At 55.7% G+C, this 15,421-nt stretch overlaps 1 protein-coding gene across 1 annotated transcript in view; it reads right to left on the reverse strand.

The window, feature by feature from the left end:
- Nucleotides 1-14,890, reverse strand: part of LGR6 (leucine rich repeat containing G protein-coupled receptor 6) — a 67,294-nt gene extending 52,404 nt beyond the window's left edge. The window contains exon 1 of the mRNA XM_042836390.1: nt 14,700-14,890. Coding sequence (XP_042692324.1) covers nt 14,700-14,890 — 191 coding nt within the window. The remainder of the gene's footprint in view (nt 1-14,699) is intronic.
- Between the last annotated feature and the right edge of the window lie 531 nt (nt 14,891-15,421).

The raw sequence follows: 15,421 nt of genomic DNA on the forward strand, positions 1-15,421 counted from the left end.
CCAGCTCTCTGAATGGAGCTCGGGACCCTCCCTGTCTCCACTTTGCTGACAAAGCAGACGAGGGAGGCAGTTCCTAAAGCAAAGAAAGTTTGAATTCCTCCAGCCCATTACCTCATGGCTGTAAATCTTCCACCTCTCCTTCCCAGTCACTTGTGAAGCCTGTCTATTGTCTAGGGAGCCCGGCTGTCTGCCCCAGCACAAAAGGGAGAACAATCAGTGGGCTTGGGAAACACAGGATGTACTAAAAGAGGGAAGAATAAAGCAGGGAAAGGGCCAGGGAGAGCTGGGTGGGGAGGAGATCTCCAAGAGGCAGCTCCGACGATGGGTGCCTGGCTTCGGGAGGCATCCAGCCCTGCCTGCCTCGTTCGGGTGTTGCTCAGGCTGGGTCCAGCTCAGCGTGATGCTGGGCAGGGCTGGGGCTCTCGGCATGGAGGTTCTCAGAGGTGGGGATGCTGTGCCCGCTGACTCCTGTGGTTCAGACTGCTCTGCCTGGTTTGAGATGAGCTGACCTTCGACACAGAGGTTGGGGTGTTTGTGTGGGTAATCCAGGGAACGCTTTGGGTTTTGCCTACCTCCCCCCCTGGGATGTGGCTGTGCTCCTTGAGGTATGGGCAGGCACCTTCCCATGATCGGGACGGTTGCTGGCAGCCTGATCCTGCATAAACCATCTTCAGAGCCACGGCCTGCAGTGCTCCAGGTCCTTTCCCTGCCCAAGAGGTGGAAGGTGGCATTTCCTCATAGCAGTGAGACACGGGTCCTTCCCCAAGAGCCCAACCTGATTCAGGGCTCCCATTCAACTCCAGCCTGATCTTTTTTTTCATCTTGGGCAGTTCAGATGTGCAAAACATTTCTGGAGAAAATCGGTGGTTGTGTCATTTGCCCCCCAAGTTTTGGACTCAGCTTTGGAGCATTAGTCTTCCATTGCCCCAACAGACCGAGACACAGAGGAAGACAAAGCCCTTTTCCATGCTGTGCCTTAGAGCATGGCATGACTCCCATGGGCCACCAGCACGTGGAACACTGGGAAGGGAATCAAGGCCACAGAGCGATGTGCTAACCCAGACTATTGTGGGGAATGATGTCTGATGGGCTGATGGAGACCTCAGTCGTGTTAGCAGACTCCACAGGTGCTGTGCAGATGTTCTTCACTCCCTCACTATCTTGAGCTGCCACAAACCAAAGCCCGATGGTCCTGCATGAGCTCTGAGAGGTCCCCACCCTGCTCTGGTGGTCAGCTGGGCTGAGTCAAGCTTGCTTTGATGCATGGGGTATGTGAGACGAAGCTGAGTGTGACCACAACCTCTTCATTTGCCAGTGCCCCAGCAGAGAGCAGCACAGAGTTGGGTTCCTGTGTCCCCATCTGGCATTGCTCTTCGCTTCTCAGTGCTTGAAATGTGAAGAGAAGCCTGGGCTGGAGATGGGGATTTGGCCACAGAATTAGGCAATCCAAAATGTAGACCTCCGAGCTTCTTGCATGGAAACCAGTGCTGTGCCCTGAGGACAGCAGGGTGACATGGGCTCAGTGGGAACTGCCTTCAGCTTCTGAAACTTTGCCTCTGTTGGAGAGCTGAAGTCTTGTGCCCACTCTGCTCCCTGCTTACAGGCGATATCCGTGCTGTTGAAATGCAGCATGTCCCACATGCCACGGGATGCTCATGGAAAGGGCACAGAGCACTACGTGGGTCTTGGGAGGACCAACCTTAGCAAACAGATTTGAAAACCATCATCCTGATTATTGCTGTCACTCCTCCAGAGGAAGCTCAGATCAAAAGCCGTGTGGGTACGAGATCTGTGATATTGAGTCCTGCAGTCCGGCTGCGGGTGATGACCCTCGGTCTTGATTGCTGCTGGGTGACAGAGCTGGGCTTCCTGGGCACCGAGGAGCAGGTGTGGGATTTCTGAGCCAAGTTGGTGGCTGTTTGTTCTGCCAGTGCTCAGGGGAACAGGCCCCAGCGTGTGTTCTTGGTAAATAAATGAGATTACATCAAGAATACACCCAACTCCTATAATTTACTTTTCATCTTAACAAAACCAGCCTGTCATGACTCTGGATATTGCCTACTTGCTTGGGCAGAAGGGTTAACAATGAAGAATATTGGGTTTCTTTTGTTTGCTTTCTGAATTTTGAGCCTTAAGAAGCTCAGGAAATCCCTTTTTCAAATGAGAGAGCTTCACTGCATGGTGTGAGTCCAAGAACTGTTTTGCTAAAAGCTCTAAGAAGTGTGAAGGTCTGGCACTGCCATCAGCCACCCGTGCTGCCACCTGTGCCCTGACATCAACACCAGCTGGTCTTTCCAACAGTGACCCGGGACACAGATGACTTCATGGAGACAACCTCAGTGTCTGTGAGGGTGGGACTTCGGAAGTCCTGGGGACAGCCAGGCTCAGGGGAGGAGCTGTGGCTCTCTGTTCATTGCAGGGAGAGGGATCTCACGGCCTTTAATGGTCCCTCCAACTTAAGTGATTCTATGATTCTGTGAAGTCAACATCCAGGGCTGCTGCCACGGTACCCCCAAATTAAAGGGAGCTCTCTCAGCCAGTCTTGACATCTGATGCATCTCCCTCTTCCCTCCTCACCATCCTGCTCTCCTTCTGCCATGCTGTAGCATTTCTCAATGCCAGAATGCTCCTAAGGACCAATGCATGCAGTGCTGTCCTTGGTGGTGGGGCTCTGAATTTGCTCTCTGTGCATTTTCTCTGCTAAATGAAGAGCCGTAAGAGAAAGCTCCACTGCCTTCCCTACCAGCACAGCAACAGTCAGAAGGGACTCAGAACTGCTGCACGAGGAGCCCAGTGTCCATGCCCTGCTGCATCTGCTGTGATGTATCTGCCTACAAGTCCTGCGAAGGCCACTGGGCTGGGAAGAACTGCTGTCGGTGGGGGAAGCTTGGAAGTGTTGTGATCCCTGATTCCAAGCATGCTGCCGTCTATCTGTGGGACGACCCGCTGGTCCCTCCCTTAGCTTGGCCCATGAGACCCTTTGGAAACAAGCGGGACTGGGTTTGTGGAGACCTTGCTGCTGAACCCAAACCATCCAGGCAGCAAAAGGTGAGGGCACACTGCTGCCCAATCACCTCCAACACTTGTCAGCAGAAAAGCTTCTGAACTCTGACCGCACATATTCTGGCCCTTGGCCAGAGCTGCCAGAGCAGTGCTTTCAGCAGAAAGTGCCTTTTCTCCAAAAGCAGCAGCCCTCGGTTCCGCAGGGTTTCAGCTGCTGTCCGGGCTGGGCCTGCAGGAAGGCTGAGGGCTTGGCTGCGGCAGCGCAGCTCCCATCCATGCCAGACCATCCTTCCGTTCAGTCTGAGTCTTCAAAGGAGTCTGCGCCATTAATTTTGCTGTCTTCCCTACCACAAGCTGTAAATCTCCTGACAGCAGGGAGAAGAAAGCAGCGAGCCCAGCTCTGCACAGCTCTGCACACAGGAGGATGCTGCAGCAGCATGGCGCAGCTCGTCCTCCTGCGCTTCGTCCCGCGCCGCCCCGCAGCTCCTGCCCGCAGCACCTCCTGCCATGAGCCCACACCTCCTGCTCTCGCTGTGCTGATGGTGTCACACCTCAGCATCCCCCCTCAAATCCCATCCCCCCTCCCACCAGCGCTGCTCCATGCAGCTGGCTGCCATGGTTGGAGAGGAGCATCTTCTGGAGAGCTCGCAGCCCGCAGCTCCCCGCTGCAAAGGCAGGATTTTGTTTTTCTGCTCTGTACTCACTAGACAAAAATGTCACGGCTTTTCCCACTTTTTCTATTGAGCTTCCAGCATTCACCGCAGAGCTCTGTCCCTTCTCACCCACATGGGGCCCTGCAGAAACGCCGCTGCCCTCAGCCCGGCACCTCCCAGCATCACCTGCCACCAGAGGCGGCTGCTGTTGCTGTTGGGTCACAGAGACAAGAACGGCCTAAGAAGGAACAAAATGAAAGGTCCGCCTGGCACTGCTGCCTCCGTGCAAAGAGCCATAAAGATGAATCTTAAGGAGCAGAAAACCTGCAGTAAGTGCTGTCCTCCATCCCACCACAGGGAAATAAACTCGGTGCCATTCACCATGCTGGGCAGTCACTGCCTCCTGCTGTGCTGGGGCAATCACCAGCACAAAACAGAACGACCCGATGGGCTTCTGGTGGGGGAAAGGTTTTGCTTTGCCAGATACACTGATGGGAAAGCAGAGCAAAACTCAGCAAATTGGCGCCCATTTTTCCCAGTGATCTGTGGAGGCAAAGGCTGCAAAGCTCAGAACATCGTTCTGTTTTCACAATATCCTTTGGACAACATCATCCTTCATCCAGGCTGACACTCTCAAACATACTGAATTGCTTGAAATCCTTTCAGACAAAACATTGTCTTCAACCCAGAACAAAGTTCCCCATTTTCAGCTTGTGAGGGCAGCTGCAATAATTCCTCCTGGGATTACTTTTTTTCTGGCTTTCCAATTTGTCCATCTCCACCTAGAAAGGCCACTAAGGAGAATACAGGGAACCAGTGAGAGGCTACTGAGGCTCTACGAAATTCTCATGGTGCGTTTTTCAGAACAAAGGCAAAGCTTGAGATACAGCATTTGTTTTCTGCATCCTTGTCACATCGCAGTCACTCTGGGTCCCACGAGGAGCCCCGTCTCAGGGCCGTCTGAGCTGCAGGTGCCTCCTGCTGTGGGGTTCGGTCGCTGTGAGTCCAACAAGGTTCTGTCTCAGCCAGGAGCTTTGGTTGAGGGTTGGAAGACGCCATTCAACGCGTCACAGCTCAGCTTTTCCAGCGGAAATTTGAGACGTCCTGGCACAGAGCGCGATGTTCTGAAGGAAGTGTTCAATTTGGGGAGAAAAATGTATTTTTCCATTAACAAAGCCCTGAAAGAGAAACTCCTCTCTCCCTCTCCCATGGGCAGGCGTCAGCCCGCGGCGCTCAGAGCTCTGTCTGAGAATGTGATGGCAGAACCGCGTGCTTTGGGGCCAGCTTCCCTGCAGGCCCCTCGGGGCAGCCTGCATCTCACAGCACAGCGGTACCAGCAGCGCCTGACCTCACAGCTGCTCTGTTGTTGAGCACCACGACCCCAAATGCAGCACTGCATGGAAACCGTGCAGCACAGACATCCGTCAGGGGGTCTCTGGCTCGGGATGGACCGAATGGGAGGAAGCAGGAAATGTGGAATAAAGCTCATGCGAAGTTATTGTTGCTTTGGCAAGGTAAGGGAAGTGGGGGAGGTGTTGGTGGGGCCATTGGTTTTGCAGCCATTTCACAGCCATTCCCACATGGCGAGAGCACCCTGCGCCCACCATGGGCTTAAAGCCCCCAGTGAAGCCAAATGCTGCACAGAAGGGTTTTCCATCATGGGAACTGCTCCACGAGCACCAGCAGAAAGAACAGCAGGGGAGGGGGTGGCGGAAGGAGCATTTCCCTAAGCTCCAAGTCAAAGGCGCTTGGAACCGGCCGGGGCAGAAAGGCAGGACCTGCCCGACCAACCGAGGAGAGAAAGGACTCAGAAGCAGTGCTGAGGGCCAATTCTCCCATTTCATAGATCTGCTTTCTCTCTCATTTGCTGCCTCTTTTCCGGGCTCTGGAGCTCGAACCTTAGAGACCACGTATTTTGGTGCAGAAGGCACTCCAGACCTCTGATCCTGCTTTTTAACCCCACCGGTTCCAGCTGAGCCAGCTGCAGGAAATGCACCCGTTGCCCTTGATCTTGGAAATTAGATGGCAGCTCAGGTATTACAAAGCTGTCCCTCAGAAGTCTTGTAATTTCGGGAGAGCGTCCCCAAAGGATGAAAAGAAAGGGAACTCTTGGACCAGAGGCAGACACTGTGTGACTTTTGGCCCAGCTGATGCAGTTGGCTTGCAAAAATAGAAAAAGGAATTCTGGGTTTCTGTAGAGATTCGTTAGATCCCTTTTATCACAATAATCCAGGGCAACAGCACTGCTTTTTTCAAGGGACGTGAACCAACCCAGCCATCAGAGCCGTCACAAGGTGCCAAATTAGAGAGGTGAAATCCTGACGGCTCTCCACCGAATCCCTGGGCTTCGCCTCCCCAGAGGCAATGGAAATGAACTCAGAAATCACAGACGTGGCCACGCCAAAGACAGTTAGTAGGTTTCAGCGTTTTATTAGCTTCATTAACTTTTATCACCAATTAATTAAAGACTTCACCAAACTTCTCCCCATTCCTGGAATTACTGAAGGGGACGTTTGAAGCTCACCACCGTTTGGACGCCTCCAGTGCACATGTCTGCATCTGGGCCAGGCGTGGGCTCCCTTCTCAGTGCCAGGAAGAGGGGCTGATCCTCCTGCTGTTCGCTCAGCCTCCCTCCTCCTCCTACTGACTTTAAGGAGTGGGTAAATGAAGAAGACAAGCTGTGAGGTGAGGTTAGGCTTGTGCTATCTGGATGGCTGGGGACCATTACCCTGCTTCCGAAGTTCCCACTGTTCCTTTCACTTCTCTGTGCAGCTCTCTGTGCCCACGAGTTGAGGTCTATCAATGCTTTCACTCTCTGTTCCATTAAATTACAAAGCAGCAGACTGGGCCAGGCTGAGCACTGGGATTACAGTCCCATCTGGAAAAATCAAAGGAAGTCTTTAAAGCCCAGCCAGATTTTCATTGTCAGGAGTCTCCAGCTCCATCAAAGGAGAGGCAGTCTAGACAAAACACCTACAAACTCCACTCTGAAAAACTGAACCGTTGTGGTTTCTGGGGAGGGTGAAGGGGCTTTCACAATTTCTGCTCAGATCAACCAAATAAATTACACCTTTGCTGCTTTGAGCTCTTCCACTCTTTCGTGAATCCCCACGAAGAGACTTTTGAAAAACCACTCCCCACCTTCTGGTCTATTCAGTGATCCTCCGGAGTGTGAAATCCAAATTTAGTGCATTCTGAGGAGATTCACAGGCAGCACTTCATTGCTTTGGGAGCAACCCTCATTGGAGAACTCCTGGAGACCTCCTCCTCCTCCTCCCTCATTCCAGCAAATGCCAAAAAGAAGCCTAGGACACATGATGGCAGATGGAAGCATAGACTCATAGAATGGCTTGGGTTGGAAAGGACCTTAAAGATCCTCTTATTCCAATCCCCCACACTGCCAGAGACAGCCCCACAACTGCAGGCATCCTTTGGGCTAATTAGAGCTGCCTACAGCCTTCTCTCTGTCTCTCATTTTATTAGGCATGGCTTCTGTGAGGAGCATCCCAATCCCGGGGAGCCCATCTGCAGCAGCGCTGCAGCTGGATGGTAAATAATGGGACGCTCAAATTGCCATCCTGAAAGCTTCCTGCTCTCAGCAAACAGCTCCTCAAGAGCACTGATCTGCCTTTCCTGTGGCAGGGATCTTGTTTCTTTCCGGAAAAACACTCTGCTTCCTTTTGTTCTGTTCTCAGTGGTTGCTTTAGTGGAGAAGCTTAAACCCTACTAAGCCACAGCAGTAGGGATGTAACGCGTGCTCTGAGTGTGTCAGATGGGTTGCTGCAGTGTTTTCTCCTTGCCCACCTTCTTACGAAGAGCAGCAGACTCGAAGCACTTGAATTGGCTGGAAATGAGGAAGCTGCCACACGAGCAGCCACTGCTGGCAAAGCCTCAGCCATCACCTCCATCGTGGGGGGCCAGGAACTCCTGCACGTGGGTGCACCACGAGCACTCACACGGGCAGCCCTGACACAATTAATGCCCACAGTTAATGGTCACAGCACTGACTCAGTGTCTCCAAGATAATTCTGGATGAGATGAGGAATGAGACAGGAACACAAAGTGCTGGAGCAGATCCACCCCACCCAGCAGCTGCCAAAGCGCCCTGGCCAGCACGGCCGATAGGCCTCCAGCCTCTGTGTTGGGCTGCCCACCACAGCTTTGACTTCCAGGGCTTGCACCTCCCTCAGCAGACTGCAAAAGCCAAGTCCCAGCACCGTGCAGGATGGGTGCAGAACGTCCTGAGGGCGTCAGGCTGTCTGCATTGGGTCACCTCCGTTGGCTGTAATGAGTGACCTTTCTCTGCCCCACACACGGTGCCCTCCAGGTAGAGAAAGAAATTCACAGACAATGTTGTTGTTGCTGGGAATTTTGGAGTAAAAGCAGAAATTTTGACAGCAGAAACGAGTTTGAGTGTCTGTACTTCATGGAAGTTTGGAAGCCGTGGCATCTCTGCTGGTGGTGGCTGCGCTCTGAGCAGTGCCAGCAGTGTTTCAAATCCTCCCCCCTCTATTAGTATTTTTTTGACTGATGCTCTCCAGTGCAAAACTGCTTGTCTGCATCAGCTGGAAGCTGAGGTGTGGAGGGTTAAGAAGCAGGTACAGGTCAAAGAGTTGGAGAACAGTACCTGGAATGAGCAAATACCAGAGGCAGAGCAGATGAGACAGACTCATCTCTAAACAGATCTGTCTCCACATTTTTGTAGGAGGCAACAGAGCCAAAGGAATGCACAGTCTGCACACATCAGTAATAATGAATTGTTCCATTGTGACACTTAATGGGAATAAGGTTCATTAATTACAAGGAGTTTTTACACAGTGGGGGGTTTAGCCTGGCTACAGCCAACATCTTTGGGCAAGCCCAATGTTCCCTGATGCTCTCCCAGCCTGGGAAATCATAGGCAGAGCTTATGCAAACCTCCCATCTCTGGCTGCCATACGCTGGACCGGAGCCTGCGTGCTCCGTGCTGCCTGCACTCAGCTCCAGCGCTGCCCCACCGCCCCTTCCTGCTGGGAGGGCAGCAGAGAGCCGCTCCATCCCTCCTCGCACAGACGCGCACAGCTCTGGCCCTGACGCTGCTCTGTGTGAAGAAGGGACCCCCGGCAGCCACGTCTGCTCCGGCTCCCACGGCTGCAGAACATGGAAACCTTTGCCTGCAGCTCGCGCTCCAGCTCCGCTCCCTGCCCTTTCGGGTGCAGATCCAGTGACCCCAACACCTGCGGCCCCATCTCCTGGGCGAAAGGCGCTGAAGTGTTTGGGGCACATCTGGAAGCCAGATGCCCCGCAGGTGACTCAGTGGCACTCCCTCTGCTCATGCACTTCACCTGTCCTGTCCAGACAAGTTGCAGCAGCGTGAGCAACAGCTGAAAGCCAGCAATATCCCAAGATGACACCAGCTGAGAGCCCATAAGGGACACGTCTGCAGGAAACGGCCCTTTCTGAGGGACAGCGGTGGGCGCAGCCCCAGGAACTCAGAGCACACAGAGGTGCTGCTGGGAGGGAGCGGGGCAGGGCTGGGGGCTGAGCCCTCCTGCTGGGCACTGGCAGCTGCGCAGTGGTCAAACTGCAGTGGCTCTCCAGGCTCCATGGCTGCTCTGGTTTGGGTCCATGCCCTGTTCCCGTGCATCAGATTTTACAAGGCACGTGGAGCAACAAAACCAGAACACAAACATTCTCAGGAAGGCGTTGTGGTTGGGCTGCCAACAAGCTGGTATCTGCTATCTGGTGGCAAGTTTTGCTTGGCAGCACTGCATGGCTGTACCCAAATCCCAGTGATCTCCATTTGCTCTGCAGGTGAAGTCTGCTGGGAGTGCAGCGTGGACCCAGGATCGGTCTTTGGATCCATCCATCCACCGCCATCAGGCACAGCTGTAACACTAAGCCTGGGCATGGTCCTGGCTCTGCTGCTGGATTTGGGGGGACCAAAGAGCACCCAGCTCTGCTGCTCAGCACCACTGGGGCTCTGCTCCAGCTCCCTCCCCTATGCCCCATCCCCAAGCCCTCCTGAGAGCCACCACTTTGTACCCACAGCCTTATTTGGGGATGGCAGCAATCAGAAGGAGCGGTGAAAATGTCCAATGTCTTTTATTTATTTACTCATTTATTTTTCCCACAGCAGCTTCTCTGGAACAACTCCTGCAGACAGCCTGCAGAGCAACTGAGCTTTGGGGAGGGGGTCTGCATGCAGCCCTCCTCCCATGACAGCCCCACTGCTGTCGGTGCGTGGAGCCAACCTGCCCCACTCCTCCATGCAGACAAACCAAATCCCAGACTGAAACTTCCTTAAGACACTTCCCATCTTTCAGGATCTTTTGGTGCTACTTTCATCTCCAATCCACATATCACAGCCCTATAATAATAATAGCAGTAATAATAATAGCACTAATAACAGCGATAATAATAATACCTTCTGCACGTATGTAGCACCTTTCATCCGAGGATCTAAGTCACAATTACAGCCCCACACATTCCTGTACATTACAGCCCTATAATTCCAAGACTCCTCAAGTATCCAGACTTCAAAGGGAGCGTGGATTTCCCCTCCAGCCCAGTCACAGTGCCCAACACGTCTCAGAGGTGTTTCGAAGGTGTCTTGGCAGGAGCTGGGGAGAGGCAGGAGAGCTCCGAAGCCAAAAGGAGCCTTCGTGGATTCCTTCCTCCCCTTTCCTGGCGCTGTCTGATCTCCCTGGGAAGTCACTGCAGCCACGGGACGCTGTGGGGTGCCGCTATGGGGTGGGTGCTGCTGTGAGGCAGCGCGTGTGCAGTGGGAAGCAGGCAGGAATGGCACTGGGAGGCCATTGGCACTGGGTGACATCCAGGCCAGGAGCCCACATGGTGAATTTCTGCTCCACTGAAGAGAAGAAAGGAGTGGAGACGGCGTTGTTCTCAGTGAAAGCTCTTATAAGGGCTGAGAGATTTTCAAGTAACACAAAAATTCTCCTTTTGGGTTCAAAGCAAAACATCTCAGGGATACCCAAAACAAGTATGATTTGTTTTGGTTTGGTTTGGTCTTAATTGCATGGGAAACATGAAAAAAAAAAAATCTATTTGTTTAATGAAAGCCAACCTTTCCTCCTCCTTTGTTTTTTTGTTTTGTTTTGTTGTTTAGTCAAAGAGGTGAAATGGCTGCTATTTACACCTGTGCGTTCAGGGCGCTCAAAGCAAGGCAGCTTCCTATAGCAAACAGGTGAGCTTAAAGAGGGGCTGCAGGAGCTCAGGCCGGGCTGCTGCGTTCAGGGAGCCGTTCATGGAGCTCACCTGAGTGCGACCGCAGCACAGCGGCACCCCGAAAGCTTCACCCAGCCTCCTACCCGAGCTCCCGGTTGGGATGTGGCTGCGGGTCCGTTTGCACCAGCGCCCCACAGCCGACCCCAAAGGGGTTTCCCGTCCTCTGCGCGGCTCGGGGAGGTGACAGCCCCGTCCGGACCGCTCCGTAGGACTCCCGGCAGCTCCTATGGCCGGCGGGCACGGAGGAAGCGCCCAGCGCTGCTCTGAGCCTCTGCTGCTCCTCCTCCGCTGGGCTGAAGCGCTGCTTCTGCGCCCGTAGCGCCGACCTGCCAGGAGCCGAGGGGGAGCGGCGGGGAACGGGTTAAAGCAGAGCAGCAGAGGGGGTTCCCCGTTACCGGAATTCCTTCTCGTGTTCTCTGTGAGAAATAGGAGCTGAGTTTCTGCCTGAAAGCCCCAGTGCCTTTCCCGCAGGTTTCGTGCATGCAGTTACGAAAACTCGCTGTACTCAGGTTGGGAAGCGCCCGTAATGGAGAAGTCTCTGGAAGCTGTCCCGTATGGGGTGCAACGACACCCAGAGCCACCGCTACACCGGTAACAGCCCGGAAAGGCAGCCCGCGCCTCACCCCCCCGACTCGGCAGAGATGTTCCTCTCCACGCCCCGGCGGGTGATGCGCAGCCCGCTGAGCGCTGCGGTGCCCGGGCATCGCGTTCCATCTGAATGAGGGGCAGCGTTACTAATTGGTGCCTCACGGGGATGCCGAGCGCTGGAAAACTGTTCTGTCTCCCCGGGGTCTCCGCTGTGGGTCCCGAGGCAGCTCACAAAGAAAGGAAGGGGGTCCCTCAGCAGGGCTGCTGGGAAGTGTCGGGGGTCCCACAGCCCCACACAGCCCCCAGGGAAGCGCCGTGCTTCCCTCTCCGTCCTCCACCCTCCCGCTGCTCCCTGACCCAGGCAGGTGCAGAGGGGGAGAGGCGTTCGCAGCTCCATCGCTGCCTTTTGGCACCGGAGCCTCTGCCAGAATCAAAGCGCATTTCAAAGCAAACCCTAAACTCCTTTAATCGCCAGCGAGAGCTCCTCCTGCGCAGATCTAAGGGCCATGAGCTCAGTGTTTTCGTTGCCCCGGGCAGATTTATGAGCTTATTCTTCACGGAAGGGAGGGAGAAAGGGGAGGCTGTGGCGTATTGCTTAGCCCGGGGGGCGGGCAGGGAGGAGCGGGGTTGGGGGTGGGACGACTCCACGGGCTTCGGGTGCGAGCAGAGACCGCGATGCTGAAGCCCAGAGCGCGGGGAGGACGGACGGCAGCTCCTGCTGCGCTCTGTTAGCCGTGCGCTCGTGCACGTTCATTCCGTGCTGCCTGCATCAGCGCGCTCCTCACCCCCTGCAACCCAGCCGGCAATTCCTGCCAGCTGCGCAGGGCTGACTGCTCCCGCTCCTGCAGAGCCGAAAAGGGGACACTGCTGACACCTCGCGCCCAGGAAGCCCCGCAGGGAACGGCTCTGCACCTGGGGACTGAAAACTGGGGAAGGGCCCGGTGGTGATCTGCAGCGCTACGGCCGGCTGGGGGCTCACCGAGCTGCACGGGGCCCAGCGAGACACAGCAGAGCCCCAAATGGGGCCACTGTGAGCACCGTTGGACCCAAACTGTTCTTGCTGATGGTACTGAGAGGAGAAAAGGAGCAGAGCTTGTGAGAGAGGGGCTGGGAGATGAGAAGAAGAGACAGGGAGAGCCTCCAAGGACCTGCAGGTTTCCACCTGGTGGGAAATTCAGTCTTCAGCTGTTCCTTTCCTCCCAACCCACCACAAAGAGCCAACGAATCAGTATTGACCACCACTACCAAAATCAACAGAACGTGCTTTAAAAAGGCCAGGATGTTTTGCCGCGATGATTCTGCAGTCCCACAACGTGAGCATTAAACGGCTGGCAGGTAAACGAGCAGGTGAAAATATGGAAATGGAAACTTCAAAAGGAGAGTGTGAGAGAAGTGAAAGCACTGAAATAATCTCTCAATATTTTTTCTATTCCATCAACTCTGGTCCGTCACACCAAGCATTTCCCTCCCAGGGAAACAACGTGTTCCATCCCCCCCCATCAGCCCCCGGTGCAGCTCTGGGGCTGAACGCTCTGCCACGCCCTCGCTGCCCCGCTCCATCTCCCTGCCTGCAGACCCCTCACAGCTGCTCCAAATAGCTCTGCAAAGCGAGAAGGGCCCCGAGAGCCCTTAAATGGGGATGAAAGATCCGCGAGAGCGGTCAGCGCTGTAACGGGGTCGGGTCCTTAGGAGGTATTAGAGACGCTCGAAACGGGTGAGGCAGCAGCAGCAGCGCCGTCCGCGGGCAGCTTCAACCAGCGGAGGTCTGTTTTCACCCCGCACTGCCCTCCCCAGGGCTGGTACCGCGCACAGGGGCGGAGGGGGCCGGGATGTCCTCGCAGGCAGCTCCCATCCCCCGCGCCCTCACCTCGCTGCCGTCCAGCCCCGTGGGCCCCAGGACGGCCCAGGCAGCGGGAGGCGGAGCTGCGGCGCTGCGACCGCATCCCTCGGCTCTCCGGTGCCTTTGCAGGCTCTCGGCTCTCCGGAGCGGCGCGGAGATGCGGGGCAGCGCCCGGCCACGCACGGCGGTCGATCCGCTGTCAGATTCCCCGCCCTCTGCGCACCGGGAGCACCGATCGGCGGCGGAGGCTCCGCGTCCCCGCAGCCCCCCAACCCGGGTAACGGGGATGGAGGCAGCGGCTGCCCGCGGCTCCCAGAGCGGGGGGAACCTCGTGTGAAAGGTGCTGCGCGGTCCGCTCTGCTTGCCCCGCACAGCTCTCCCTTCACGCGATCTATAGCAAAACTCATCCTTTCCTGCCCTGATTTCTTCCCAGCTGCCCATCTGCACGGTACAAAAAGCGATGCCCTCGGGTCAACGGGAGCTCTCGCCGGGTCCCAACGGCCCAGCCGTTGTTTTGCAGAGCCCCTCGTGAACTCGGAGTGCTGAGGAGGACCCGGAGCACCGGGATGCCACACCTGGCCACCTGACCTTCCTCACATACAGTAGCTTCCAGCAGCAGCACACTGGCTGGGGAAAGCAAGGTCCTTCCCGACCTGCTGCGCTGCACTCTGCTGATAGAAGCACCAAGCATCCTCTCAGGGTGCACCAGTACTCAGCGGTGTGTCCCATCCCCCGGCCAAAATGTGGGATCCTTCCCAGCCCACAGGACACCGTCAGCGCTGCTGAGCCCAGCTTTAAGGCTCCCCCAATCCCTGTGGGAGTGGAACCCTTTGGGGTATTCATACCAGAGGGGATGGGAGACACGGAGAGCATTGAGAGCCTTTAAATCCTTCCAGAAAAAGAAGAAAAAAAATAATGGGCGAGCACCTAAAACACCTGTAGGACTTCAGGATTGATTTCAAAGAGGCAATTTGGGCACAGCTGATGGCCAGCACAACTCAACCCAAAAGCTGTGAGTTCTCACACCTGTGGAAACGTTTGACAGGAGGGGTCCTGGAGCAGCTGGCAGTCATTGCGCGGCACCAACGCTCCGTTGTGCTCTCAGACAATTCGGGTCCGCCCAGCAAAGCGGCCCCGGAGCAACGCGTGCAGAACGGTGTGGTGCAAACAGCGGAGGGGCGCGGGGGTGGGGGGAAGGAAGGGGTGCGGGGGGTCTGCTTCTGCTTGGCAGCTCCTGGAGGAACTGCTGCCTTTCTTTATTTTCGGCTGTTTCGTTTTTGTTTCCAATTTGTGCGAAACCTGCCGCAAAGCTCCGAGCCGGAGGGTCCGAGAAAGCGGCGCAAAGGGAAAAAAAAAAAAAAAAAAATAGCAGCGAGGGCTGTACTTACAGGTAGGCGGTCAGCGGGCTCAGGGCGGAGGGCACCTCGGGCAGCCCCAGCTCGGAGCAATCCACCGACAGCACGATGCCGTCCTGCTCGCAGTGACACTGCGCCGGGCACGAGGGCGCAGCGCCCGGCTCCGCCGCTCGGATGTGGGCGCAGCACGCCAGCAAAACGCTCCAGAAGGTGAAGCGCTCCATCCTCAGCTCGCTGCAAGCAGCGGGGAGCCGACGGGGATCCACCCCCACCCTGAGAGCTGCACCGACGGGACGCCCCGGGGCGCTCCGTCACCGCGCGCCCGACCTGCGGCAATGGGGAGAGCGGTGGGGATGCAGCCGGGGAAGGGAAGGCATTGTTGGATGATTTTGGTTATTGGGTTTCAAGGGCTGGGCAGGGGCGTGAGGCGCTCCGGTAGGAGGAGTCAAACCTTCTGCTCTTTCCCTCTCTCTCTCAGAGCTGGCAGGAATTTCATTCAAAGGGAAGAAAGGGGAACGAAAAAGGGGAAAAAAAGAAAGAAAGAAAGAAAGAAACCTCGACAAATAAAGCCGTGTTCTTGACTCCGGGAGCAGTGCTTGGTCTGAAACAGAGATTTTTGTGAGAGAGCAGTGCAGGAGAAGGCAGAGCTGAAGCACCAACGGGGAGGCAGCAGCACCCAACCCGCACTGCAAGCGCTTCGGACCTCGGGACGCTGAAACACAGCCCCGGATAAAGCTCTATGTCTGCGCCGGCAG

This window comes from Centrocercus urophasianus, unplaced genomic scaffold (genome assembly GCF_019232065.1).
Source record: "Centrocercus urophasianus isolate 14NV4802_14NV808 unplaced genomic scaffold, USGS_Curo_1.0 seq_6, whole genome shotgun sequence".
Taxonomy (NCBI): Eukaryota; Metazoa; Chordata; class Aves; order Galliformes; family Phasianidae; genus Centrocercus; species Centrocercus urophasianus.